This window comes from Spermophilus citellus (assembly GCF_964194105.1).
Source record: "Spermophilus citellus genome assembly, chromosome: 9".
NCBI lineage: Eukaryota > Metazoa > Chordata > Mammalia > Rodentia > Sciuridae > Spermophilus > Spermophilus citellus.
In genome coordinates this window covers 109,541,624-109,569,219 of record NC_138191.1, presented here as the reverse complement: position 1 = coordinate 109,569,219, position 27,596 = coordinate 109,541,624, and the positions used below count along the sequence as shown (strand labels likewise).

The 27,596-nt window shown below is 39.3% G+C and overlaps 1 protein-coding gene across 9 annotated transcripts; it reads left to right on the top strand.

The window, feature by feature from the left end:
* CAP1 (cyclase associated actin cytoskeleton regulatory protein 1) lies at positions 1-27,564 on the top strand. Of its 9 annotated transcripts, none has more exons than XM_081305374.1 (14): positions 1-151; positions 957-1,030; positions 14,229-14,353; positions 14,958-15,058; positions 16,847-16,924; positions 18,475-18,618; positions 18,718-18,803; positions 21,019-21,124; positions 22,637-22,814; positions 24,885-25,066; positions 25,231-25,354; positions 25,505-25,587; positions 25,913-26,056; positions 26,482-27,564. In XM_081305374.1, the coding sequence occupies exons 3-14, from the start codon at positions 14,242-14,244 to the stop codon at positions 26,563-26,565; spliced, it is 1,422 nt and encodes a 473-aa protein (XP_081161500.1). In that variant the 5' UTR covers positions 1-151; positions 957-1,030; positions 14,229-14,241; the 3' UTR covers positions 26,566-27,564. The 9 variants fall into 9 exon arrangements, with proteins under 9 accessions (XP_081161500.1, XP_081161497.1, XP_081161498.1 ...); XM_081305371.1 differs by having other exon boundaries at positions 2-151; positions 14,232-14,353; XM_081305375.1 differs by having other exon boundaries at positions 4-132.
* The last annotated feature ends 32 nt before the right edge of the window (positions 27,565-27,596 follow it).

The following is a 27,596-nucleotide window of genomic DNA, read 5'->3' as shown; positions in this document are numbered from 1 at the left end:
CAGCCTAGCGGTTCAATCTGAGGTTCATTTCCGGTGGGAGTGCCGCGCCCAGTGAGGGCCCGGAAGTGGGGCGCGCGAAGATTGCTGGGCGGTTCTTGCCGGAAGTGGAGAGCGGCTGAGCGGAGTCCCGAGGTGAGGCAGAACTCTTAAGGTGAGGGTACGCGGCTGGGTAGGGACTGGGGTTCTTTCCGGGGCCCACCGGTTCCTGGTATTGTTAGTGGCCGATCCCTGCTGAAGGGCTGGGGTGAGGCCCTCAGGCTGACTCGGACTCCTGGGTGCGGTCTCTTGAGGTGGGGCCGGGGTGACCGCCGGGCGGTCCTGGTGAGGCCCCTCCATTCGATTTCACAGCGCTGTAGGTCAACCTCAGCGGAGATCTCATTCCTAACGTGCCCTAACTGAAAGGAACCTCCGAGACCTTAGAGTCTTCCCTTTCCCCCGACTCGCTCCCATCTCACGGATGGGTAAATTGATCCCCGAAAACGGGAAGCAGTTGGTCTACGATCATGTATAGAGTGAGGAAGAGAATCGGAATTATTACTTTGTTTTCATAGATAACCAGTACCAGATCCTTCCGACGTTCATTACCTTGATATGCCTCTTAACTTGGAGTAGTCTTCCGGTCCGGGCAGCTGTTGGTTAAAGGCCACCTGATGCGTGGAACTTTTTTTTTTTTTTTAAATACATTTAGCTGTTTGAGATACGTGGGAAGTTTTTAAAAGAGGCAAGTCCTGCCTTTGCATTCAGATAGCATCTCTTTACTCCGAGATTGCTGCTCTTAACTCCGAAAAGCCAAGCTAACTTTATTGGCGGGGTTGCGTACTTTTGGAACTAAAATCAGGTGTTGGTGTGGCCCCATTACTGAAAATCTATAGTTACAGATGCCTTATTTAACTGCCCTCGCTCCCTCGCTCACTGAGTTAAATCTCCAACCTTTTCTATTTTTCATTTTGAGACAGGATCTCCGCCAAGTAGCCCAGGGTGGCCTGGAATTTTTGATCCGCCTGCCTCAGTCTCCGGAGTAGATATTAAGGTTGGCTTTATTTAACTTCTTTATGTCTCATTTTGCTTATTTTTAAGTGGTCTCTGCTCACCTCCCAGGATTAAACTCAGTGCATAACATTATCTTTATTCTGTACCAGCCTTCTCCCGGATTCAGTGAATGCTGCTTTGAAACAAAACAAGCTAGGCCCTGCCTTCATGGACTAACAGTGTTTGCAAAAACCTTTCAGAAATAAGTATAAATGTGTTGAGTGTTAGGAATAACAGGGTGCTATGGAATTATGTAACAAGGGGGAAAATTTGCAGGATGAATAGAATAATGAAGAGATGAGGACATTTTATACAGATGTTATTTTCAGAACTATGTAAATTTGAGCTCTTTGTAAGGATCTCTAAATGAAAATCTAGGGGTAGCTCAGCACTTTCATTATTTACCAATCTATTATTGGACTTTTAAATGTGTGAAGTACATATTAAATGAGGCATTTAGCCCTTGTGGCTAAGAATATACTTGTTCTCATGAAGTTTACAGAACAGGAGGAAACAGGCAAGTAAATCAAAGATAGCTTACTGTATGTACTGTAATGAATACAAGGCTATGAGAACATAGAGGAGAAATACCTAAACCAGATTTCCAGGCTTCCAGGTAGGAATGGGAGGATAAATAAGATTTTTTTTTTTTTAACCATATAGTGATCTGGGAAAGGTATTTCCAGGTAAAGAGAACTGCATGTGCAAGAACATGGAGACCTGGACTTGTGAAAGACTAATTCAGAGTGACTGGAATTCCATAAATGCTTGGAGAAGTGGAGGAAGTAATATGTGATGGAGTCAACTATGGAGGACTTCATGCTGAGGAATTTGGATTTTGCACCAGAAGTTATGGGAATGCTTTGATGATTTTTTAAAAAATATTTTTATTAGTTGTTCATGGACCTTTATTTACTTATTTATATGTGGTGCAGAGAATCAAACCCAGTGCCTTGCACATGCTAGACAAGTGCTCTACCACTGAACCACAACCCCAGCCCCTGCTTTGATGGGCTTTATGTGGGAAAAAGGTGTGATCAGATTTGTTTTAGAAAATACACTCTCTTGAGTGGAAAGGAACCAGACACTGGAGAAGTAGAAGTGTTGGGAAGCTGTTGCTGTAGTCATGGCCTGAACTAAGAGGGGAAGTGGAAATGGACAAGAGGGATCATATTTGAGAAATGTTAAGAAAATGAAAACCAGGGATTGGAGGCTGATTATGGTAATGAAGAACTAGGAACAGTCTGGATAATTGCCTGGTTTTCTGGCCTAAAAAGCTGAGTAGTATTCAAATAGGGGATATAAGAGGTACATTGGGAGAGTGGTAAATTAGGGAAGTGGCACATAAAAAATGAATTTTGGACTTGCTCCGTTGGAGGTGTTTGTGGCATATCTAGGCAAAGATGTCCAATAAGGTGTCCCAGCTAGAGCAAACAGCAAGAGCAAAGGTGTGAAGCAGGAAAGAGCCTATTTTATTCAGTAATACTGGGGCCTGGAGTTTGGCAGAAACTGGGGAGGTGGGGTGGGGTTCATCTGCCAGGTTGTGAGGGTTTTGATGCCTTGTTTGGATTTCTTTTTTTTCCCCCCCCCCTCTCTCTCTCTCTCTCTCTCTCTCTTTTTTTTTTTTTTTGTACTGGGGATTGAACCCGGGGTACTTAACCACTAAGCCACATCCCCAGCCTGTTTTTAGATTTTATTTAGAGACAGGGTCTCACTAAGTTGTTTAGGGCCTCATTAAATTGCTGAGGCTGGCTTTGAACTCTTCATCCTCCTGCCTCAGCCTCCCTAGCCACTGGGATTACAGGTGTGTATCACCTCACCTAGCTCCTTGTTTGGATTTATTCTGTAATTGACAGCTAATTTGCTTGGATTATTCTGTAATTGGACAGCCATAGTCCAACATAAAAGAAATTTCTTTGGGCATTTCCCACCTTCATCATATGGGCGTAATTGACATCTCGGAGGGGTTGAAATAAAATGATAGCAATGAACGTACCTTATGAAGTACAGCCTGCCAGGCAAATCGGAAGTGGGGTATTGTAAGTATATTTTTGTTTAGAGTAGGTTAGCTATTAAGTTTGTAAAATGTTTTGTTTCCAGCCTGAGGGTTGATCTTTTCTTCTTACCCTTTTCTTGGTCATTCATTTGTTTAGTTATAATTATGTTTTTAACTAGAATCTGAGCCCTTAAAAAGTGACTTCCTGAACCAGGAATGGGGGCACATGCCTGAGGTCCCAGCTACTCTGAAGGCTGAGGCAGGAGGATCGCTTGAGCCCACGAGTTTAAGACCAGCCTGGGCAAGACTAACAAGACTTCAACTCCAAAAACAAAATTAAAAAAAAAAAAATCAATAAAAAGTGACTACCTCCTTTTGGTTTTCCGAGATTCATTTTGTTTAGAACAACCAAATGTAAAGTGTTATTGGAAGTTGAACCCTCTGGTTTGAAATTTAAGTATCCTTAACCTGTGTCTTACCCAGTCCTAGTGATTATTCTTTTGAAATGTCATCATCATTTTCTTTGTTTACTACTGACCTGGCTTTCATACCTAATCTTTTAATTTCTCTACTATAATTAATCTCTTATCAGTTCTTTAGAATAATTTAAATATTATTTTTGATAGCTTTGTGTTCTCAAAAAGTCATGTTTAAACTCCTTTATCTTACTTAAAAGTTCTCCACAATCAGGTTTTGTGTGTGTGGGGGGGGGGTACTGGGCATCAAACCTAGCTTCTTTTGTATGTCAGGGAAGAGCTTTACCACTGCACTATATCCTCAGTTCTACCCTGATCCTTATCTAAATTTTTATTGGGTGGCACAAACAGCTCTACTAGCTCTACTACTGAGCTATAAAACAGACCTTTTGGTTTTTTTAATTTTAAAACAGGGTCTTGCTTTATTGCCCAGGTTGGCCTCAAACTTGAGATCCTGCTGTCTCAGCTTCCTGAGTAGCTGGGATTTCAGATTGACTTTCTAATTTAGATTGGCTTTTTATTTGAGTCGTTTGCACTTCTCATTGGCAGTTCCTTTATATCAGAACAGGGTTTCTCAGTCTAGGCATAGTTGATATATTGGGCAGGATAACTCTTTGTTGTGGTGTTGTCGTGTGCATTGTAGGATGTTTAGCAGCAGCCCTCACCTCTGCCCGTTGAATGCTTGTAGCACTTCCTCAGTTGCAGCAACCAAAAATGTCTTCAGACCTTGCCAAATACCTCCTGGAGGACAGAATTACCCCTATTTGAGAACTACTGCATTAGCAAGTAGTTTACTACTGACCTGGCAATAATTGTGCAATGTCTTATCTCCCCAGCTAAATTCTCTGAGGACAGGCTCCATGGCTGTACTTAGCACAATGTACAGATTAAACACTCAGTACTCTAGAATGAATCAGTTATTTGTTTTCATTGAGGCATCCAGAAATTATTGGGCCTTCAAGGAATTCCTGGGTGGTCCTCAAAGAACTTGGCCCCTTCCCCCCATTTTGGGTGTGATCTTGTCTTAATAGAGAAATGCCACTGATTTGCACTAGAAGTAAGCTTTGTGTTAGTGCAAGTCATCAGATTTCCCTTTCCTCTGTATTGTGGATATATAAATTTCCGTTTTGTTCATGTTCATATTGCCTTTGTTTAACCTGCTTAGTTTCATTGGGCAGGGATTATGTTTATTTAAGTTGCCTATGATTTATAGAGTTGGTGTTCACCTCTTTTGATCGATGAAATTATTGTCGTATTGTTAATGCAGTTATAGTCTTCACAATGAAACTATTCTTGATATACTATCATGTAAACCTAATAAAAACAACTACTGCTCTAAAAATATTCTTCAGCTACATTTGCAGCTCCCTTTGCCTTGTATTACCACACATTTGTGCCAGACTTTTCCATTTGGCTGGAAAATAGTTGAAATGGAAAAGTTTGGCGCACAAGTCTGGTAATACAAGGAATGGACTTGCTAATTTTGTTTGAGGTTTTGGTTTGGGGGTAGGGATTTGTTTGCTTTTGTTGTTGTTTCCTTCATAGATCATTTAAAAACTCGTGTATTGTTCATTATTGACTTAACAATTATAGGTCTTTTCATATTTTTAGTTGTTGTTGAATCATGGCTGAGGATAAATATCCTTAACTGTATATTTACATGTGGGAGTAGAAAATGCTGTGTTTGTTTTTTAACATTTATTTATTTTTTTTTAGAAGTTGTTGGACACAATACCTTTATTTATTTATTTTTATATGGTGCTGAGTATCGAACCCAGGGCATCGCACGTGCTAGGCTTTACTCCTGAGCCACAATCCCAGCCCTATGAAATGCTGTTTTAGTAAAATAATTCAGGATGAAATCAGCCAATGCAGTTGTTCTACAATGGAAAATATGTACAAGATGAAAGGGCCTGATGAGTACTCAATGCAGATAGTCTTAAAATATTCTTTGAATGTAAGGGAGAATAGAGCCAATGACCACATGAAGGTAGGTTTGCCCTAAACCATAGAAACAGCTAGTTTCTAAGTCTGACTTAAGCTTGTACACTGTTACTCATTTTGCTTACTCCTGAAGTTTCAGATAGAGGACTGTGTGTAAGGAGGGAACAGGAGACAAACACTGATACTGGGTTGGATTCCTTCCCTCCCTAGAAGATAGGCCTTTCTTTTTCTTTTAATCTAAACCTCAGGTGGCAGTAACTCAGGCTCTAAATGTCATTGGTTTCATCAGCGAAACCAAATGCTTAGGGAAGAACAGTGGCTCGTGATTTGGGTTAGATTTAGATGACATCTTTACTGGAGCAAAGTGGTGTCCTTTGGTTTCTGGGTTAAACCAGCCAGAAAGTATCTCCTATTAGCATGTTTATGTTTTACTTGGTGATATATTGGAGCCTAGTGGTAAGAATTTCTATATTGTTAGGAGTAGAACTAACTAATATATAGTTTAGTGGTAGCTTAGAAGAGATATCCACATAGAAATTTTTTTTTGTTGTTATATAAAAGTTACGTTTCTCTGTTAAAATTTGGAAAACAAAGGGGGAAATTTTTGAAGACCCCATCACCCTAATGTGACAAATACTGTAAATTTTATGGTCTCATCACATTTTTTTTTCCACTGTGCATTTAACTATTTCCTCATAATTAGAAGTCTAAGATACATATAACTATAGTTAGATGTCTAACATTGCAGTGAACATCTTCCTGCCCATCACTTTTCCTCATTATGGTTTACTTAAGATAAAGTCTCAGGGGGTTGGGGATTTAGCTCAGTGGCGGAGCGCTTGCCTAGCACGCACAAGGCCCTGGGTTCGGTCCTCAGCCCTAAGGGGGAAAAAAAGATAAAGTCTCAGGTAGGATTTATTTTCTTAGCATAAAGTCTCAGGAACAGGATTACAAATTTTGAAGCAGATCAGTTGGGCTACCATAGTGTGTATATAGGCTGACTTGTATGGTTGCTTTTTAATTTTATTTGAGTGATAACTTAGAAGAACATCTATGGGGCAAAATAGGAAATATTTTAACATAGTAGTTACCTACCAAGATAGAAATTCTTACTGCTGGCTTAATCACCTGTTGAGGTGTGACAGAACTACAGGAGAAGCCTGGTTCCACTTCTGGAATAGCCAGAAGGAATTATATTGAATTGTTAGAATGATGAAAGAGAAGCAACTTTGATAAGAATCTCTGGCCATTTCTGTTTTGTCTTGGTTTCAAAGCACCAAAGAAATTGCTGGAGAATCAAGCTCAGTTTCTTTTTATTCTGTGTGCTATTCATTCTCATGATCTCATGACATTTCTTTGTCAGTGATTTGCAAACATCATCTCCAGGCTTGATCCTTTTCCAGGCTTTATTTCTAAATACTGGACATGTTCACTTAGAAACTTCCTTTTCACTTCAAACTCAGCATATCCCAAACTGACCCCATCTTCTTTTCTTTAATAGAAAATGCTAGAACGGTTTCTGCCTATAATGTCATCATTCTCTTAAGACCCCCCATATGTACAACTCGGGGGTCATCTTTACCTCCCTTCTCTGAATGCCACTGTGTTTTCAGTCAGCACCACACAGTTTAAGACTTGTTCTCTGTTTAATTCACATTTGTTTTGTGTGACCTCCAAGGGCCGACCAAGATCAGTGGGTGGAAGTTGCAGGGAGGCAGATTTGCATCCATATAAGGAAGAATTTTTTGATACTTTTGAGTTGCTTAATAGAATGGGCTGTCTCAGAAGTTTCAGGTTCTCCATCACTGAAGGTGTTTGATCAGAGGTTGCCAAACTAATTGCTTAGAATTTTGAAAGGACTGTTCTACCATCAGATGGTGCTTTTATGATTTCTAGAAATGCTGCTAATCCTGAGAAATGGTAATTCAATTGAAGGAAGCCTTTTCTCTTCTGCTAGACTCCCCTGAAGGCAGGGAAATTATTTTACTCTTTTCATAGTCCACATACATTTAATTCAGGTGCTGGTTCCTTATTTGCCTAAAGGTAATTATTCGTGGGTTAATTCTTTTCATTTAGTTTCAGTATCTGGTTAGAACCAAATGTTTTCTAGTAGCCTTCTTATTTTATAGCTAGATGAATAATAGCTTTTAGCCTAAATTTCCAGGCCCTAACATTTTCTCTTCTCTCCAAATTCCATTTTGTGTATCAAATAGTGCTTATTTGCTGGTTGATTTGTTTTAAGTCCTTGGTATTAAACCCAAGGGTACTTTACCACTGAGCTATATCCCCAGTCCTTTTTTTTCTTTTTTCTTTTGAGATAGATTTTGCTTAGTTGTCTAGCTGGGCTGAAACATGAAATCTTCCTGCCTCCGTCTCCCAAGTCATGGAGATTACTGGCAGGTACCACAGTGCCAACTCAGTGTACTTGTAAATACTTAGTTTTTATCAATAGCCCTTCACTCAAAAGATAATGTCATATTTATCACAACATTAGATCTAAATACTACCTGTGTTTTAGTGTTTTCCACAATTTGATCCAGCTTGCATATTTATTCTTATTTCCGATGATACTCCATGATCTTGACAGACTAATCTTTCTGTACATGCTTCTCTTATTTTCTGTATCTGGTTTGCTTAGTCTTTTTACTTTGATTTTCACTGAAATGTCTTTATTTTTTTTGTTTCTTTTTGTATTGGAGATTGAACCCAGGGCTTATTAACACATACTAGGCAAATGTTAGCAGCAGAATTTTTCCCTTTTTTCCTCTTGCCTTTTTATTAAGACACCCCACTTCCCTTCTAAAACTTAACCACCTCCAGTCTTCATTCATTTCTTCAGAACGCTGAGAGCATATATTCATTTATACCATGTAATTCAGACCATAGCAACAACATTCTGCAAAGAAAAATCTTCAGTATTCTGATATTTTACTTTCCCTTATCTATCTGAAGTTAGATAATCTCTAACAGAACTTTTAAAAATATAGCATTCGGCATCTTATTGGCATTCCATTTTGTTGGCCTTCTCAAAAATGGAAGCATCTGAACTGTAGGGACTGTTTCTTCTGCAGCAATCACAACACACTTTGATTTTATGAGCATCTTGTACGTACTTGGTTGTTCTAGGTGCTGGGAGATAGGGTGGAACTGGCAGGAGAATGGATAAGTTCCTATCTTTCTGGAACTTGTATTGTAGTACACAGTATGCAGTGCTAACATTTTACATTTGAGTTTCATTTTAAGACTTCCAAGGTGATTATTCTCAGCTAGGAAAGCAAGTTCTTTGAATTTTTTTTCCCCCACAAAACTCTGTGCTAGGTGAGGATTATAATCTATGAAACGACTGTCCCCAAGTTTCACAATTAATATGTGGCTGGTTGAGATTCAGATCTTCATTTCCTAAATTCTAGTTTTACTTTAACTTGTGTATGTTTACTTATAGTTCTTGGCTATTACCATTTAGAAATAAATGGCAAGCAACAAAGTTAGGCAGAACTGGTTTTCTGTTCTGACAATTATCCTTTGGGAGAAGTCTTATTTTAAATATCTGCTTTCCAAATATGTCATCTATCCTGAAAGTGATTGAAAAAAATATTGGCCTCCATGGAGAAAATTGAAAGCAGAGAAATTTAAAGTTGCTAATAATGTAACTAACTAATGACACTATAAAGAGGTCTTGAACCCACAGTGATGTTCCCAAGAAACAGTAGGGGATGGATGCTCTGATGAATCACATAAGTCCTTTAAAAGCCATTATAGAATGACAGAGCCTCAGACCCTTCCGAATATTTGTGCACAAGGCCTAGGTTCTCTGCTTATTGGTTATTTGCTCTCGGGTAAGCTTTTTTTTTTTTTAAATATTTTTAGTTGTAGATGGACAATAGTTCCTTTTTTTTTTTTTTTTTTTTTTCTTAATGTGGTGCTAAGGATCGAATCCAGTGCCTCACATATGCTAGGCAAATGCTCTACCACCAAGCCACAACCTCAGCCCCTCTAGTAAGCTTTTTAAGTCTCAAGAAACCACAGATTGATGATGTAGAGCACAACTCTGTGGGATCAGTTTCTAATTAATATTCTAATAAATAGCGTTATTTTTCTTATGGTACTTAGTTTGAAGACCTCTATATCAGTGTGATTTGTGCCTTAGAAAACATCATTTATTTGAAAGATGGAAGTGTTTATAGGGTTCTGCAAAAGCAGGTAGGTGGGGTTGGGAGTTTGGCTCAGTGGTAGATTGCTTTCTTAGCCTGTATAAGGCCCAGGTTCTATCTATAGGACTGCTCCCCACCCCAAAGGGCAGGTAGACAAAAATAATTACAAAATAAGAAGAGGGAGTGTAAGGGGAAACACTTCGCAGACTTGACAGGAAGAAGAGATAACCAGACTTGTATTGAGGGGAGAGTGGATATGGGCCTTAATTCATTCATCTCTACATCTACCAAAAACTCCTATTGATCTGTTATATTTTTAATGCCTACTACATTTATAGTTCTGGAATTACAAAGGCAAAATCTGGTCCCTACCCTGGGGAAGCTAATTGCTTACTGTTAAATTATTTTAAATGTTCTCTGTTAGAGAAAAGTGCACAATGTCATAGAAGCACATGCTGGAAGTGCTTTATAGGGAGGTGATACCTTACCTTAGACTTAAAGGACAACAAAAGTTCCAGAGAAAGGGTAGATTGCAGAGGGAAAGCAAGATAGGATAGCATAAAAACTCAGAAGAGAGAGAGAGCACGACTTTAGAAAATGCAAGTAGGTCCTGAATTGCTGTGTTTGTGCTGAAGAAAGGTATAATGAGATAAAACTATGGAGTAAAAGGAGATAAAACAGGACTAGATTATGGAAACCCTTGTTTGAACTTCACCCTGAAATCTGTGGGGAGTTTTGAATGATATTAAAGAATATCTTTATTTACATTTGCATGTGAGATGGATCATTCTGGCTATAATATGGAGAATGGATGAAGAAAAGGTATATTATTAGAATTAGGGGAGACTAGCTAGGAAGTTACTGCAATAATCTGTACAAAGTCTTGGTGACAACTTTTTTTTTTTTTAAATTAGAATGGAGCAAGGTACCTCTATTAGTTAGATATGCAAAATAGATCCTTTTTTTTTTTTGTAGATGGACACAATACCTGTATTTTATTTGTTTTTTTTCTATTTTTATTGGTGGCGGGGATTGAACCCAGCCCCTCATGCATGCTAGGCAAGCACTCTACCATCAAGCCACAACCCTGGCCCCCAAGCCTATGGATTTTGATGATTGATTAGCTGTGGGGAATAAGGAAGAAGACAATTTAGTTAACATTTATGGAATTTTTACTATTTTCGAGGACTATTCTCTCTATAACTCTCTGTATTTTGTGGATTGTTGTCCCCATTATGTAAATAAGGAAACTGAAGCTCAGGAAGTTCAATTAACAGTTCAGAGCGAGGTGAGTTAAATTCAAACCCCAATCTATCTGACTACTACTTCTTTTTTTCCTATCTGCCTTCTCTAAAGACTGCTTTTGTCCATACATAGTGGTGTATGCCTGTAATCCCAGCAATTTGTTATGCTAATGCAGGAAGATTACAGGTTCGAGGCCAGCCTGGGCAACTTGGTGAGACCCTTTAGCAATTTAGGGGGAAAGGGTCTCCAAAAAAAAAAAAGTCTGGGATATAGCACAGTGATAAAACACTCCTGGGTTCACTTCCCAGTAACACCCCACCCACACCCCCACAACAAAAAAAGGACAATTCTTGTACACTGTTTCTCTCTTACTTCCCCAGTTACCATCTTGGTTATTCAAGTAATTGCTGATAATGTTAGATTGTAGAGACTGTGTGTGAGAGTCAGGGGTAGGAGAGCAATTTTAGGGTTATGTTTTGGATATTTCAGTTTGAGTTGCCTTTGGAACATCTGTGTAAAGATGTGCTGGATACAAGATTCTGAATCGCAGAAGAATGGCCCAAGATGGATATGCTGCTCCAGGCATCTATATCTATAGGTGGTTGCGGTGGTACCATTGGCAAATAAGCTAGGTGTCTTAGTTAGACTTCAACAATAGTAGCTGAAGACTACAAGGAGTGCACATGACCACCTAAAGAGTGTGAATGTTTTTAGAGAGAGAGAAAAGGTGTGTGTTTTGGTCCCTTTAATTCAGGACATTCTTTCCCATAACATATCAAATCTCACCCTTCCCCCACCAAAAACAAAAAAACAAGTACTTTCCTCTGTGTTCGATTAATGGTAGAATGAGATTAGCTATAAGTGGTAGCTGTATTGTCTCTTTTTCATGCTTCTTAACTCAGCAGAAATATAGCCTGTATGTACAAGTTAAATATTAAAAAAAGGGAACCAAAATCCCCTGGAGGTGTATTATTAAGCTTTTGAGATTGGTCGTTGGTCACAACCCTGGCAACTTGTACAAACCTACACATCTTGTACTCCTGTCTTCATGTTAACACTAGTCTCAACTTGTAGTGTCCATTGTATATGAAGAATATGTTTTATAACATAACTGGGTAATATCTATTCCCCAGCACTTATTTATTTATTTATTTATTATTTATTTATGAGGCAGGATCTCACTAAGTTTCTTAAGGCCTTGGTAATTGCTGAGGCTGGCTTGGAACTTGTGATCCTCCTGCCTCAGGCTTCTGAGCTGCTGGGCTTACAGGCATCTCACCACACCCAGCTCCTCTAGGTTTATAAAGTGTGGATTATGTCTCAGTTTGTCCTTGGCCAATACCCACTTTGGATATTGGTCAATAGTGTAACATAAGGGAGAGTATATTGGCTGCTTCTAGTTTTTCTATATGTGAATAGAGTATAGATCTGGAAGTTTCTGCTTTTTCTCCAGGCCAGGGAATGGAGACTGATTTGGTTCTCCTTGTCATTTTTTTCCTTTGGTATCCTTTCTCTCTTTATTGTGGTATTGGGGATTGAACAGGGACTCTGTATCACTGAGCCCTTTTCATTTTTTATTTTGAGATATGGTCTAAGTTGCTCAGCTTGGCCTTGAAGTTGGTGATGAACTTTCCTTAGCCTCCCAAGTAGTTGGTATTACAGGCATGTACTAGCCTTTGGGAGTCTTTCAGACAGGATTCTCTGGCAAGTGACTAGACACAGAGAGACCAGGGCCTATACACAGAAAAGAATGGACAGGGATTATATTGTCTTGTGAGCTGCTGATCTTTTTCACAGTGAGGACAGTGTGTTGAGATATTCTGGCATGTCATCATTTTGGGGTGAATCATAATTGCTGTGGTCATTTTAGGCATCTTCTAAAGGAGTTAAAGTCTTTCAAGTTTAATTACCTAAATTAATTAATGAAGGATCTTCCAAAGTCAAGGCTTTAATTGAAAATTTTTAAAAATATCTTTGTTTTTGTGTATTTGTTTTTTTATGTGGTGCTGAGGCTCGATCCCAGGGTCTCATATATGAGGAGCAAGCACTCTACCACTGAGCTACAACTCTAGCCCCTTTAATTGAAATTTTACTGACTGATTTTTATAAGATCACTCAAGGATTGTAGTTCTTTATGTAAATGTATATTGGTGACATTTTATTTACACTTAGGTATATAGTGTGGACAACTTTAAGAACCCTTGTCTTAGCATTTTTGAACACTATATGTTAGATTCATTAACTTTTTAATTTTTATTATTTTTTATGGTACTGGACTGAATCCAAGACCTCACACATCTTAGAGTCATTCTACCACTGAGCTACATCCCCAGCCCTTTTTATTTTATTTTGAGACAGGGTTTTACTAAATTACCCAGGCTGACCTTGAATTTGTAATCCTCTTGCCTTAGTTTCCCCAGTGGTTGAGATTACAGGCATATGCCACCATGCCCAGCTAACTGCATGAACACCTACTACCTGTCAGGTGGTGATCTAGATGGTAGAGTATAATAAGGAACAAGTTAGATAAAGTTCTTTGTATTTTGGAGTTTGCTTACTTTAGGATTTTAGACATCAAATGAGGCAGTTCAGGTAAGTTAGTACTTGTGAAAAATATATAACAAGCTTTTTTGAATGTGTTCAGTCTTCTTTATCATATCCAGATCCTTCCCATCCTCATTTGAAACCTGGCTCAAATGACAGTTTCTCCATGATATCCTTATCTGATCTTTCCAACTGAAACCCTCTTCCTTCCCTGAAACCCCGTGGCACTTTATTTTCAGTTCATCGCGTTAAGCATTTTTTTTTCTATTTGCTTTATAGTTGTTAGTGTATATGTTAAATCTCCCCCATAGATCACAAGTAATTGAGGGTAGGGCAAATATTCCATTCATCTTGGTTTGGGACATTTTGCATGCAGGTAGTAGGATGTTATGTGGGTTTGAGAGTTATAGGGGAACTACACTGAACTCGAGCCAGACTTGAGTTGACTACTGACTTCTCCAATTACTAGCTGTGTGACTATAGACAAGTCCTTTATTTTGCAAGTCCTTTAATGTCACTAAAATTTAGTTTTCTATTTTTAGGAGTGTAGTAATCATCCTTCCATTCCTCAATATTGTTGGGAGTCTTAAGTAACTGAGATAATGACCATATTTGTAAATTATAAATATCTATGCAAATGCTTGTTAGTGTTATAATAGTCAATAAGTATGTGAATAAGTATGATTTGCTTTATTTAGTAAATACCTTTTTCTAAGTAGTTCTCTTGTTTAATGAAGTTTATATAATTTTGCAAATTTGCTAGACAACTTTTCCATCTTAATATTATCGTCACCTCCTGTGGGTGCTATGTAATATTAAAGTAACAAATGATATTTGTTTCAGCAGGTGGTACATTATGGCTGACATGCAAAATCTGGTAGAAAGATTGGAGAGGGCAGTGGGCCGCCTGGAGGCAGTATCCCATACCACTGACATGCATCTAGGATATGGAGACAGTCCTTCAAAAGGTAAGAAGTCTGCAGCCCAACAGAATGCCTTGAGTAGTGTCTTGGCCTTAATTTTTCTGTCATAGTGAATTTTCTTTAGAGCTGACCTCCCAAAACACTTATTCTAGGTAGTTTGTTTCTTCTAATTCTTACTGCTATGAACAGATAGGGAGGAAGTGACTTGTGCAGGGAGGCCTGTGGTTAAGTTATTTTAACACAAGAACTTCCTGCTTGTGTGATATTTCCAGTTCTTTTTTAGCAGATGACTCCAGTTTAAGTCAAATGACAAGTGATATTAAAATTTCTTCTCCAAATGATTGTCAGATCAACCATTTTGCACAAGCCTAATTGAAAATAGAATATTAGAGCTAAAAGGAATCTTGAAGGATCATTTTGTTTATTTTCATTTTATAGATAAAGAAAATTAAGCTCAGAGAGAAAAGAGATCATACAACCAGTTAGTGGTGATATTAGAACTGGAACCTGGGTTTTCTGACTCCCTTTCCAGTATTCTGTGTACTATACTACCTTGTCCCTTCTCCCCCATTTTCACAGGGAAGTGCGCTTTAAAGTGCACATCCTTTGGATTGTGAATGATTCTTCCTGGTGTGTTTGTCTTTACCAGGAGCAGTTCCATACGTGCAAGCATTTGACTCACTGCTTGCCAGTCCTGTGGCAGAGTACTTGAAGATCAGTAAAGAGATTGGAGGAGACGTACAGAAACATGTAAGGATGTTGTGCCCTTTCCTTTTAAAGGCTGGTGGTTTTCTTAACATCCCACTTATCCTTGGTTTAAGAACCCTTTTGAGAGGCTCCTGACTCCTTTTTCTGTACCTGCACCAAGGAGTTCATTCCAGGCACAGAAATGATTCTTCATTTTTCTAGGTATGCTGCCTTTATTACATATTCTGTGTGGGTTTCTTTATATAGAAAGCTTGCTTGTTGTATAAAATCAGACTCTGTTCATTTTTGTGATGAAGAATATGCTACCAGCCTGATCCCAACATGTTATGTAACCAGGCCTAGGATGGCTTATTCCAAGGAGTCATTATCATGACTTAGCCTTCACAAAACTGTGTTTGCTAGGTATTAGTTATGCTAATGTGGGTTATTTTCACACTTGGCCCATTGCAAGAATATGAAATAAGTAATGATGGTTGCCTATTTACCCACCTCCTTTCTGTTTCCTACATTATCACCACTACCATCACATACTCCACTCTTCATATACATCCTGCCTCTCTTTAGAACCCAGAACTTTCCTACTAATGCACTGAATGACCCATTTTTAGACTCTTCCTCACTTAAACCCTGAGCCACTCATATACCAGCTGTTGACAGTGGTCTTAGCTCTAGGGAGTAGGACTGGAACTCGGACTTACACAGGTGTGTGGGAGCTTGCCTTTTTTCTTTATATAGTTCCATAACATTTGAAAGAATTTTAAAATGTGCATCACTTTTTATCTTTGAAAAATGCAAATTCAGAAAAAAATAGATTATCTTCTTTTAGTAGTACTTTTATATTTTAATAGTGCTTAGTAACCTTAAGTTTCTTAAATTCTTTTGACTATGACCCCTTAGTAAGAAATAACATATTTGTAACTGAGATAAAAAGTTTTTGGGCTGGGGTTGTAAGCTCATGGTAGAGTACTTGCCCAGCATATGTGAGGTACTGGTTCAATTCTCAGCACTGCATATAAATAAATAAAATAAAGGCATACACACACACACACACACACACACACACACACACGTATTTACAAAGTTTTGACAAAGTAGTGCTTATAATAGTTATATTGCACTTTTTAATTTTTTCACTGTTTTGGAAATAATTTCAATTTAGTTTGCTGCTCTCTTACTTTATTCGTTTTCACTTTTAATAAAATGCTGGTTATGGGCTCGGGTTGTAGCTCAGTGGTAGAGTGCTTGCCTAGCATGTGTGAGGTACTGGGTTTGACCCTTAGCACCACATAAAAATAAATTTAAATAAAGATATTATGTCTGTCTATAACTTAAAAAAAAAAAACTGGTTATGTCTCACTGAGTTAATTTCATTAATTGTATACATGATCTAGCATTTGAGCAATAACTTAACCTGAAAGAGTAAATACCTTAAAAATTTTAGGCATACATTTGGGCCTTTGCCTTTACTCCTACCTCCAGTTTTTGAGGAAAGTGATTTTTGTTTTTATTAATTTTGGTGATGTGAGGAGGGATTTTTCAGTGCATGTCAGAAACAACGTATGTGAAGTGGCTTACTTGTCTTCATCTAAAGCTAGCCCTGATTATCTTCATTCCTAAATCTGGCTACATATCCCTGATTTGTTTTAGCAGGAACAGTAGTAAATGTGATTCTGATATCAGTCTCTTGAATCTGGAATACATGAGGAAAACAATATGAAGGCCCTGGGTGCTACCAGACCTCATGGAAGTAGAGGTTTCAGGTTATTCTTATCAGGATCTTTCCAGTTGTAATGTGTCATCGATAGAGCTGATTTTGCTTCTCTCCTGCAGGCAGAGATGGTCCACACTGGTTTAAAGTTGGAGCGAGCTCTCCTGGTTACAGCTTCTCAGTGTCAGCAGCCAGCTGGTGTAAGTTGATGACTAGCTGGTTTAGTTTCGGTTTTATGTTTAGGTCAAATTGAGAGATTTCTGCTAAGTTATCACAGCATGGTAAGACCTACCAGACATTCACACAATGTCCCAGGGTTAGAATTAGACTTAAAAGTGCCATCATGGGAATGTGCCATTGAGTATTTATTGGTCTGTACTGGCTTTTTTCCTCCCTGTCATTTTGCTTAGGATTTATTTACCCATGGGACTTAGCCACTTCTCTGAATATACAGCTTATTATTATAGAGAGAGTTCTCCTTCATCATGGGTAGGATTTAGTAAAGCTTCTATGGAATCTGAAAACATCTGAAGTACTGCTTCTCCCCTTATTACTCACTGATTGGGGATAATTTCCCTTTAATTTTACCCCAACTCAAAATTTTATGCTGCAGGATGTGAAAAATTGAATTAGAAAAAGCTGAGATGTTTCTCAGAATGGAAGATTTTTAGTATTCTAGGCATAGGAGGGTAATCCAGCAGTCTTCCTGCTACTGTTGTATTATTAAAAGCCTTGACCTTGGCATGGGTCATTACATAGTGTAAAAATAATGTAAGATAATTTGAATATATTAGAGTTTAGTCTTTAATCTGCCCTGAATGGCTATTTATCTAAATATATTCTCTAAACCCACACTTGATCATAAGTCAAGCAGCTGAGACACTGTTACATTTTCTTTGCTGTAGAAGGGGCTGGCAAACCACAGCCTGCAGGTCAAATCTAGTCCACCACCTATTTTTTGTAAATGAAGGGTTTTTTGGAACCAGTGTTTATTGTCTGGTTTTTTCAGAGAAAATGTTTGCAGACTCCTGGTTAGACAGTATTCATATAAAGACCTAAGATTTGAGGTATTTGGAAACGAAGCTTTGAAGGAAGGATAAACACTGAAACTTAAGATCCATCTGTTTTGCTGATCTGTCTGCTCAAATGTCAAGTCCCCTAATTACATTTGATTTATTACATCTCTATTCAACAGCTGCTATATGGTTAACAATGCATTGAGGGCTATAATGATGACAAAGGAGAACTAAGACAAAACCCCTGGCCTTTGAAGAATTAATGAGAAAGAAAAACATGCTCACATGGGTCCATTGTACTGGTGTATGGTGAAGTGCCAAAATTAGCTTTGCTAACTGTAAATGTTATAGGAGGCTGGTGTGGCTGGAGTTGGAGAAATATTTGGATAGATGGAAAAAGAAAACATCATCACAAGATGCAGACATAAACTAATATATCCTGTTAGTAGGACAGAAAAGAGACAAGTAACTGAAATGATGGGGGTTTGTAGTATAACTGGAGTATGGGTACTAAGCATGAAAAACCACACAACCCATCCTGAGGAGTTGGAACTTTATGCAGAGGTGAGATGATGAGGAATATTTTAGTCATGTAAATCAGGATAGGATGAATATTTATTTATGTGCTCATTGTATTCCATAAAGAATTCTTGCTTTCAGGATCAGAGTTGACCAACATATACAGCTTTTGAGGAAAGATTCTAATCTAAACCTTTTCCTGTCTCTTTTCCTAGAATAAGCTCTCTGACCTGTTGGCACCCATCTCAGAGCAGATCCAAGAAGTGATAACTTTTCGGGAGAAGAACAGAGGCAGCAAGTTGTTCAATCACCTGTCTGCTGTCAGTGAAAGCATCCAAGCCTTGGGTTGGGTGGCTATGGTGAGCAGCATTAGTTTCAGGAGATGAAAGGGATACACTCAAAGAGGGAAGAAGATAAGATTGGAAAAGCTAAGTAACTGACTGCTTCTTTCTCTCTAGGCTCCCAAACCTGGTCCTTATGTGAAAGAAATGAATGATGCTGCCATGTTTTATACAAACCGAGTCCTTAAGGAATATAAAGATGTGTAAGTCTGGCTTTTCCTGAAGGGGTAGAGGATAAATCCAGCTGGTTACTTCCTGGAATAGCACTTTGGTTAATTAAGGCTATCCGTGGCTTCTGTATCAGTTCTCTATTTTCAGGACTACTTTTTTTTTTTAATATTTTTATTTTTTTGTTGTAGGTGGTACACAATATCTTTATTTCATTTTTATGTGGTGCTGAGGATCGAACCCAGTGCCTCACGCATATTAGGCAAGCATTCTACCACTGAGCCACAGCCCCAGCTCCAGGGCTACTTTCTAAAAAGCTTGCTAAATACTGGTTCATTGAAAGTACATTTGCAAGCAGGAAGTGTTTCTGCTTTCACATCTCTTTTTTTTCCTCCATAGTTGGTAGAGACCCTTTTAGTTTTCTGATTCTTACCCTTCCAGCTTAGGAAGTTTTGCTGTAGGTAATGTGGACTAATGTCCTTTGATTTGCCTGTTTATACAAGATTTTGTTCCTCTATCACAGATTTCTCACTGGTGCCATGGCAAGGGGTTCAGTAGGACTTAGCTAGAAAATACCATGACTATTAATGCAGTCACATAAAATGAGAGAGTAAGGCTGCCTTGCCAATGCAGGCATGAAGCTAGGAAGGTTATTTTATGTCTTAACACACAGGCAGACCTGTCCTCACTGGCTTCTCGATTGCTAATTTTGAACTGGAGTGACTGTAAGCAGCAATTACTTAGTTACATAGCTTTCTAAATACCTCTGACCGGGCCTGGAGATGTGGCTCAAGCGGTAGCGCGCTCACTTGGCATGCGTGCAGCCCGGGTTCGATCCTCAGCACCACATACAAACAAAGATGTTGTGTCCGCTGAAAACTAAAAAATAAATTAAAAAAAAAAATTTAAACACCTCTGACCATCACTGGTCAACCAACATTTGTTGAATAACTGTTCTGTGCAAGAAATAAGCCTTCATTTGTATGAAACGTGTTGCAGAAAACCAGGCACATCTTTGATCTCTCTAGCAACCTGGAATGAACATCACAGTGATTTGTATTTACCTCATTATTTTGCAGTTGAGGAAAGTAGGTCTTGGGCTAAGTTACCTTAAAGTCTTATAGCTCATAGGTAGGAATAGAGAGGACCTGAAACAGTGCAGTTCTATTTTTATAATTCAGTGCTGATTATTTTCTCCTAAAGGAAAGTTTGTTCATTTGTTTGTTTGTTTATGAGGGGATGGAACATATTAACACAAGACACTGTCTCATGAGACATGTGAGTTTCTTCGAGTCTTTGAGTTCCATAGTGATGCCTCAGAAATCTTGATTCTGCCATGGCTTCATGCACAAAATACTTGCTTTTGTGTTTTACATGTTAGGTTCTGGCTAAGACCTACTTTGAAAAAACAATTTTGCTTTTAAGGAAGTTTTGAGAAATATTGCTGCTATAAGAGAGGGAAGGAGATCTAATCCAGTGTCCCTGTCCTACTGAGTTTGGTCTAATTAGGATAATTGGCTAGGATTTTTTCTCTTTTTTAAAAAAATTATTTTTTAGTTGTAGTTGGACACAATACCTTTATCTTATTTATTTTTATTTGGTGGTGAGGATTGAATCGAGGGCCTCGCACGTGCTAGGTGAACGCTCTACTATTGAGCCACAACCCCAGCCCCTCTTCTTTTTTCTTTCTTTTTTTTTTTTTTTTTTTTTTTTTTTTTTTATGAGAGAGTGAAAGAGGAGAGAGAGAGAATTTTTTAATATTTATTATTTTTTAGTTCTCGGCAGACACAACATCTTTGTTGGTATGTGGTGCTGAGGATCGAACCCGGGCCGCACGCATGCCAGGCGAGCGCGCTACCGCTTGAGCCACATCCCCAGCCCTTCTTTTTTCTTTAAAAAATAAAAATAAAAGTAAAAAAGCTTAGTGGCTGGGCACAGTGGCACATACCTGTAATTCCTGCTACTTGGGAGGCTGAGGCAGGAGGATCACAAGTTCAAAACTAGCTTTGGCAACTTAGCGAGACCCTATCTCAGAATAAAGAAACTCTGGGGATGTAGCTCAGTGGTAGAGTGCCCTTGAGTTTACTCTGGAGTACACCACAAAAATAAATATTTTAAAAAGCCCAGTGTTGATGAAAAGCTACCATTGACCAGAGCCTAAGAAACACCACAGGCGAAGATATGACTTATAAGCAGGAGAGGTTTTGGAATCACTTACTGCCTATCACAATTTCTTTTTAATTCTTTTAGGGATAAGAAACATGTGGACTGGGTCAAAGCATACTTGAGTATATGGACAGAGCTACAGGCTTATATCAAGGAGTTCCATACCACTGGACTGGCCTGGAGCAAAACGGTCAGTGAGTCTTCCTTCCTTCTCTATTTCTCCAGGACCGTAGAACCAGAAGGCCTGAGAAGGAATGCTAGTTTTTCTTTGGTGGAGAGTAGAAAGGAAAGGGAAAAAGAGAAGAAAGTAAAGAAAGCAAGTTTCAGTCAGTCTTTAATCCTAGGAATTCAGGAGGCTGAGGCAGAAGGATCATAAGTTGGAGGTCAGCCTCAGCAGTTCAACCCTGTCTTGCAACATTAAAAAAGTTTGTTGAGGGGGTGAGTCAGTGACTATTGGAAGTAGCTCAGTGGTAAGAGGCCCCTGGGTTCAGCAATCCCTAGTACCAAGAAAAACAAGTGTCAGAAAGAAGAAATATTGAGTTCTGGGTTGTGGGTTTTTTTTTTTGTGTGTGTGTGTGTGTGTGTGTGTGTGTTTTAGTCATAGACAGGCACAACACCTTTTTATTTTGTTTGTTTCTATGCAGTGTTGAGAATCAAACCCAGTGCCTCACACATGCTAGGCAAATGCTCTACCCCCCTGTTCAGTTTTAATAAACAGGTCACGGAGAGCAATTGGTGCTAGACGGGAGGAGGCAGATGAATGAGTCACACTGTCCCAGCCCTCAAGGCACCTATAGATACTAGGATTCTTGTGGTGGTTGCACTTGGCATGGGGTTTCCTGTCTCCAGTGTACAGGTTCAGCATGAACCCTTGAGCATGACCCAGCCTGTCTATGGCTCTGACTTTAGATGAGCTGCAGAAAGATCTAGAAGAGGCCACTAGCTAAAAGAATATTTGATGCCCTTACAGTAGAGAAAAGCAAGATTGAGACAGACAGAAAAATTTGCAAAAGAAATCACAGGAGAAACCATAACTTTTTCACAGTGAAAAACCAGCCGTGGTGTTTGTGAAAAATCAGTATATAATGGAATATAATGTGAAAATCAATAATTATGGATAGAATCAGATAAACTTGTGAAAAATCTGTATTACTTTAATAGGAGTGAGGGGTATGGGCTCATTCTCAGACCATGGAAGTGGTCATGATGCCAGGGGCTATTAGAAAAGCATTTGCAGAAGATAGCTTCAAGATTAATTTAATGAGGTCAAGGGAGTTGGAAGCCCCAAAGAAGATCAAATAGTCAAGCTTGGATGTCTTTTCACTGAAATAGGGACCAGGGAATGATGTACAGATAAGGGAGGAGGCAAGAGATGATGAAATCAGTCTTAAATGTGTTGAATCTGAGGTACTGGTACCATACTAAGGAAGATGTCAAGTAGACTTTTAGAAATATGGGTTTTGTTGGGAGTCAGGTGAGGTCAAAGGTAAAAAATGTGAAGGCTGAGAAATAAGAGCTGAGAGTGGGATCCTTGGGAAAGGTTGAGAAGGAATAAAGCCAAATGTGGTGGGGGTAGGGGTGTTAATTGTTGCCTCAGGGCTATAGAAAAGAGCCCAGATACACTGGACACATTTGAGTCCCTACTGGGAATGGTACAGAGTGGAAGAGAGAGGATGACTATTAACTTGTACTTATATTCCAGGGGCCTGTGGCAAAAGAACTGAGTGGATTGCCATCTGGACCTTCTGTTGGATCTGGTCCTCCTCCTCCCCCACCAGGCCCACCTCCACCCCCAGTCCCTACCAGTTCAGGCTCTGATGACTCTGCTTCCCGCTCAGCACTGTTTGCACAGATTAATCAGGGGGAGAGGATCACACATGGTGAGTACTTTGGCAAGAACAGTTGGTACAGCAAATTGGACTAGACCTCACCAACCAGACACTATAGCTAGTCTGCATGCGGAAGGACTTTTTTTGGGTGTCACTTTCCTTCAAGTTGCCCACAGGGAAAGCAAACATGGCATAGGTAGAAATTGAAATTAGGTGATATCAGTTGGGGGAAGCCCTCTGCCCCATGAGAAAGTGACTAAATATTAAACAGCATATGTAGAATAGCTTCTTGTGCCAACCATACAGTACTGGCAGTTTTCACCAGAACTTTCTCCATAGTACCACATGATCCCTCTGGGATTTCACTATATCAGGAGCTAACTTTCTCAGAGGATGCTTATTAGCCACATGGGAAGTTTGCATAGGACTAGACCTAATGTTATAAAATATGAAAGCCTTATACACAGCTGATGGAAGTCTTAATTGTACAGCCCTTTTCTGGGAATTGACTCAAATATTTTAAAAAAGTTTTGTATTATAATAGTAACTAAAAATGGTGTGACAATAAAAATATCCAACAGTGAGGGAAAAGGCTAGTTAACTATGCTATATCCTATTCATGGGGTATTATGTAACCATTATATTTTCTTCTACCTAAAGACTTGTAATGTTTAAAGGGGAAAAATAGGGCTGGAGATGTGGCTCAAGCGGTAGCGCGCTCGCCTGGCATGCGTGCGGCCCGGGTTCGATTCTCAGCACCACATACAAAGATGTTGTGTCCGCCAATAACTAAAAAAAAAATAAATATTAAAAAATTCTAAAAAAAAAAAAGGGGGGGGATATGTAAACTATAACCACTTTCAGCCACTCTGAGGCTCAGTAGACCCAGCCCAGAAGAAGAAGTTGGATCTGATTGTCCTCCCCACCAACTACAAGCCCCTCCACAAAATGGCTCCCCTCTCCCAGAATAAACTATAACCATTGACTGTGGTAGAATTAAAAACATCATCCAGTATTGGTTCTAGGGTCAGTATAGATTGGGCCATGTTTAGGAGTAAGGTGTGGGTCAGTCTACTAAAGGAGATTATGGAATCTTTTTCTTTAAAAAAAAAAAAAATATATATATATATATATATATATATATATATATAGAGAGAGAGAGAGAGAGAGAGAGAGAGAGAGAGAGAGAGAGAGATGTATTAATATATCTAGCTATATAAATATATAAGGCCTGCGGTTGTGGCTCAGTGGTAGAGCGCTTGCCTGGCATGTGTGAGGCACTGGGTTCAATCCTCAACACAGCATAAAGATAAGTTAAAGGTATTTTGTCTATTTACAACTAAAAAAGTATATATATCTACATAGATATATTTTAGAACCATAGGTTAACAGAAGTTTTATTAAGCATTAATTGGTTGGACCAATTTTGTTAATAGTGTATACGGTTTTGGCCAAATAAAAACAATATGACTAGATTGGGGCTGGGGATGTGGCTCAAGCGGTAGCATGCTCGCCTGGCATGCGTGCGGCCCAGGTTCGATCCTCAGCACCACATACAAACAAAACAACAACAATATGACTAGAAAAAAATACTGGATATTTTCCACAATGATTGGCATTGGTATTGGGGGAAGAAGGTTAGTTAGAGGTGAGGGTTTTGTTTTTTGGTTTTTTTTCCTTTTACCAAATTTTCTTTACTATCATGTTTCCTGCCCTGTATTGCTAATTTAAAACTATATACATACACACATTTTAAAAAAAAATATTTATTTTTTTAGTTATAGGTGGACATAATATCTTTATTTTTATGTGGTGCTGAGGATCAAATCCAGTGCCTCATGCATGCTAGGTGCTCTAACTTTGAGTCACAACCTCAGCCCTGTGCTTTTTTTTTTTTTTTTTTTTTTAAATGAAGCCATGTAATTTAACCTAGGGAGAGAAGAGAAATTATAAAAGTACTTCTCCAAAACTGCTTACAAGAAAACATCCCAAAGTCTCCAGTTTTTGCTTTAAATTTTCTACTAATAATCAGTTTTAACTTCCAATGGCAAAAATTGATAATTGGCTCAGCCCAAAGCTCTTGTAGGAAGAACAGGAACAAGGTAGCTGTTGTTCTTACAGCCCTGAAACACGTATCTGATGATATGAAGACTCACAAGAACCCTGCCCTGAAGGCTCAGAGTGGCCCAGTACGAAGCGGTCCCAAACCATTTTCTGCACCTAAACCCCAAACCATTCCATCCTCCAAACCAGCCACAAAGGAGCCACCTCTCCTTGAACTGGAGGGCAAGAAGTGGAGAGTGGTGAGTTAAAAATACCTGGAGTAGGGGAAGGAGGAATGAGGACAGAATTCAGCCAAATAAATGCAGGGTTCTGACTTATAGTGGAAGAACAAAAGTTTGGGATAACCTCTTATTGTTGTTGGTGTGTGCTTTATGATAAGAATTCTGGAGTATCTCTTTAACAGGAAAATCAGGAGAATGTTTCCAACCTGGTGATTGATGACACAGAACTGAAACAGGTGGCTTACATATACAAGTGTGTCAACACGACATTGCAAATCAAGGGCAAAATTAACTCTATTACAGTAGGTGAGTCTTTGTAGTTGTCCTGGGCACGTTCTGTGGTATAGCCTGAGTGGGCTAGAACCATTTTGCCTACCCTCATCCTAAAGATTCTAAAAAAATGTGTTAACTTTCTTTTAAAGTTACACTGTTGACCTGCTTCCTTTCTTCTCCTAGATAACTGTAAGAAACTCGGTCTGGTATTTGATGACGTGGTGGGCATTGTGGAGATAATCAATAGTAGGGATGTCAAAGTTCAGGTAACCTGATATCTTGGCTCCTTCTTTTGGTCTCTGAGGTATTAATTGAAAGAGACAGTGGACTCATAGATATTGCCTTGGTAGGAATCTGATTCTACAAAGTCTGTAAGCTGAGCTGCTTTGGATGTAGCAGAAGAGGGTTGGCGCTTCAAGGGAGCTCTTTCCAGCATCCATCCCAATCCACCCCCAGTATCTAGTATCTGTTGTGCACCTGAGAGCTTTTCATGTAGTTGCTAAATCACACGAAACAATGAAAACTTTCCCTACACCTTACTATTGTCTTTCCCTGCCTTCTGGGACTCAGTTCTATTGTTTTTCTCTGCAGGTAATGGGTAAAGTGCCAACCATTTCCATTAACAAAACAGATGGCTGCCATGCTTACCTGAGCAAGAATTCTTTGGATTGTGAGATAGTCAGTGCCAAATCTTCTGAGATGAATGTCCTCATTCCTACAGAAGGCGGTGACTTTGTAAGTTTCTTGATTTCTTTAGTAGTATAATGATAAAAGCAGAAGGGACTTAAGCTATTTAAAGGACATTGGACACCAATGCAAACCAGAATAGAAGTGCACAGAAACAAGGTAGTCCCATGTAGTAGAGCTCCAAAGGAAGGTGGTTTCTGCCTTTATTTTCTTGAACTCAGGGTAGGAAAAAGAGTCCCAGCACCCTATGAAGCTAGCACTATTAAAGCATTCATCTTCTTGTTTCACACAGTGTGTCTGAAGATTACAGATCACTGAACAGTATAACACAGCATGGCTGGGTGGCTTCAGTTTGTGTCACTCCACCCTGCTGTCTGGGTTAAGTGGAAGCAAGAAATGGAAAAAGTGTGAGATTTAGCTCCAGCTTGTTCTTTAGCCTAGATTTCAACCTATTATCTCTTTATTATTTGCAGAATGAGTTCCCAGTCCCTGAGCAGTTCAAGACCCTATGGAATGGGCAGAAGTTGGTCACCACAGTGACAGAAATTGCTGGATAAGCAAAGTGCCAGTGGGTTCTTTGCCCTCTCCCTTCACACCATGGGATAAATCTGTTATCAAGACGGTTCTTTTCTAGATTTCCTCTACCTTTCTGCTCTTAAACTGCTTCTCTGCTCTGAGAAGCCCAGCTACCTGCCTTCACTGAATATACCTCAGGCTGAGATTTGGGGTGGGATAGCAGGTCAGTTGATCCTCTGCAGGAAGGTGCAGCTTCTCCATATCGGTGTAGCCATACCACCAGTCCATTCTTAAGGAACTGCAGACCTGGACTGGTGCAATTTAGCTTTCAGCTTTTGGAGGTTATTCTTCCAACACACAGTCCTTTGGGAGGAATAAAACAGTCCCAGGAGTTAACAGATCAGAATGTGCACACTAGTTAATTTTTTTTCTTTTTCCCTAACAATGAGCATGGAGGTAGCAGAAGCTGGTATGATTCCTGATAGTTTTCCTAACCAAACTAATTTTTCACTGTTGACAAGTGAGGCAAGGGTTGCATTGGACCAACAGCTGAGGCTTGGCCATCTAGCATTCCAAGCAAACTTTGTTTCCTTTAAGTATTCCTTTATTCTGCATTCCATCCTGGGTCTGCCTCAATCATGAGACAGTAGGTTCTCCAGTCCTGGCTGCAGTAGCAGTGCTATGGGTCTTGTACCCTTTCTTTCTCTGGGATCCCTGCTCACCACCTTCCTACAGAGATAACTTTAAAAGAAAAACATCATGCCATTCCAAGGAATGGGGCCCTCCTCCTCCTCCCCTGCTAGGTGCCTGTCATCCACCTTTGCTGCCTCCTTTTGCGTGTCATGCTCAATAGCTTAGGGCTCCTGTCCAGATCCCTGAGCAGAGGACTAAAACCTCCACTGCAGGTTGGTTTTAGGTCTCAATTTATGTAAGAATCTTACACAGCATTGCTAATATCAGTTTTCCCTTCTAGGACACACCAAAATATGCAACTTTTTTTTTTTTTTTTTTCGGTGGGAGGAGAGATTGCCCTGTGACTTCTACCCATTTCCTAAGGCCTGTGGAAATAAAC

Excerpts from the sequence above, each read along its gene's own strand:
- CAP1 (XM_081305374.1), top strand. The coding sequence starts at position 14,242 with ATGGCTGACATGCAAAATCTGGTAGAAAGATTGGAGAGGGCAGTGGGC. Across the intron at positions 25,355-25,504 it reads AATTAACTCTATTACAGTAG|ATAACTGTAAGAAACTCGGT; the intron begins GTGAGTCTTTGT and ends TTCTTCTCCTAG. Across the intron at positions 26,057-26,481 it reads CTACAGAAGGCGGTGACTTT|AATGAGTTCCCAGTCCCTGA; the intron begins GTAAGTTTCTTG and ends TATTATTTGCAG.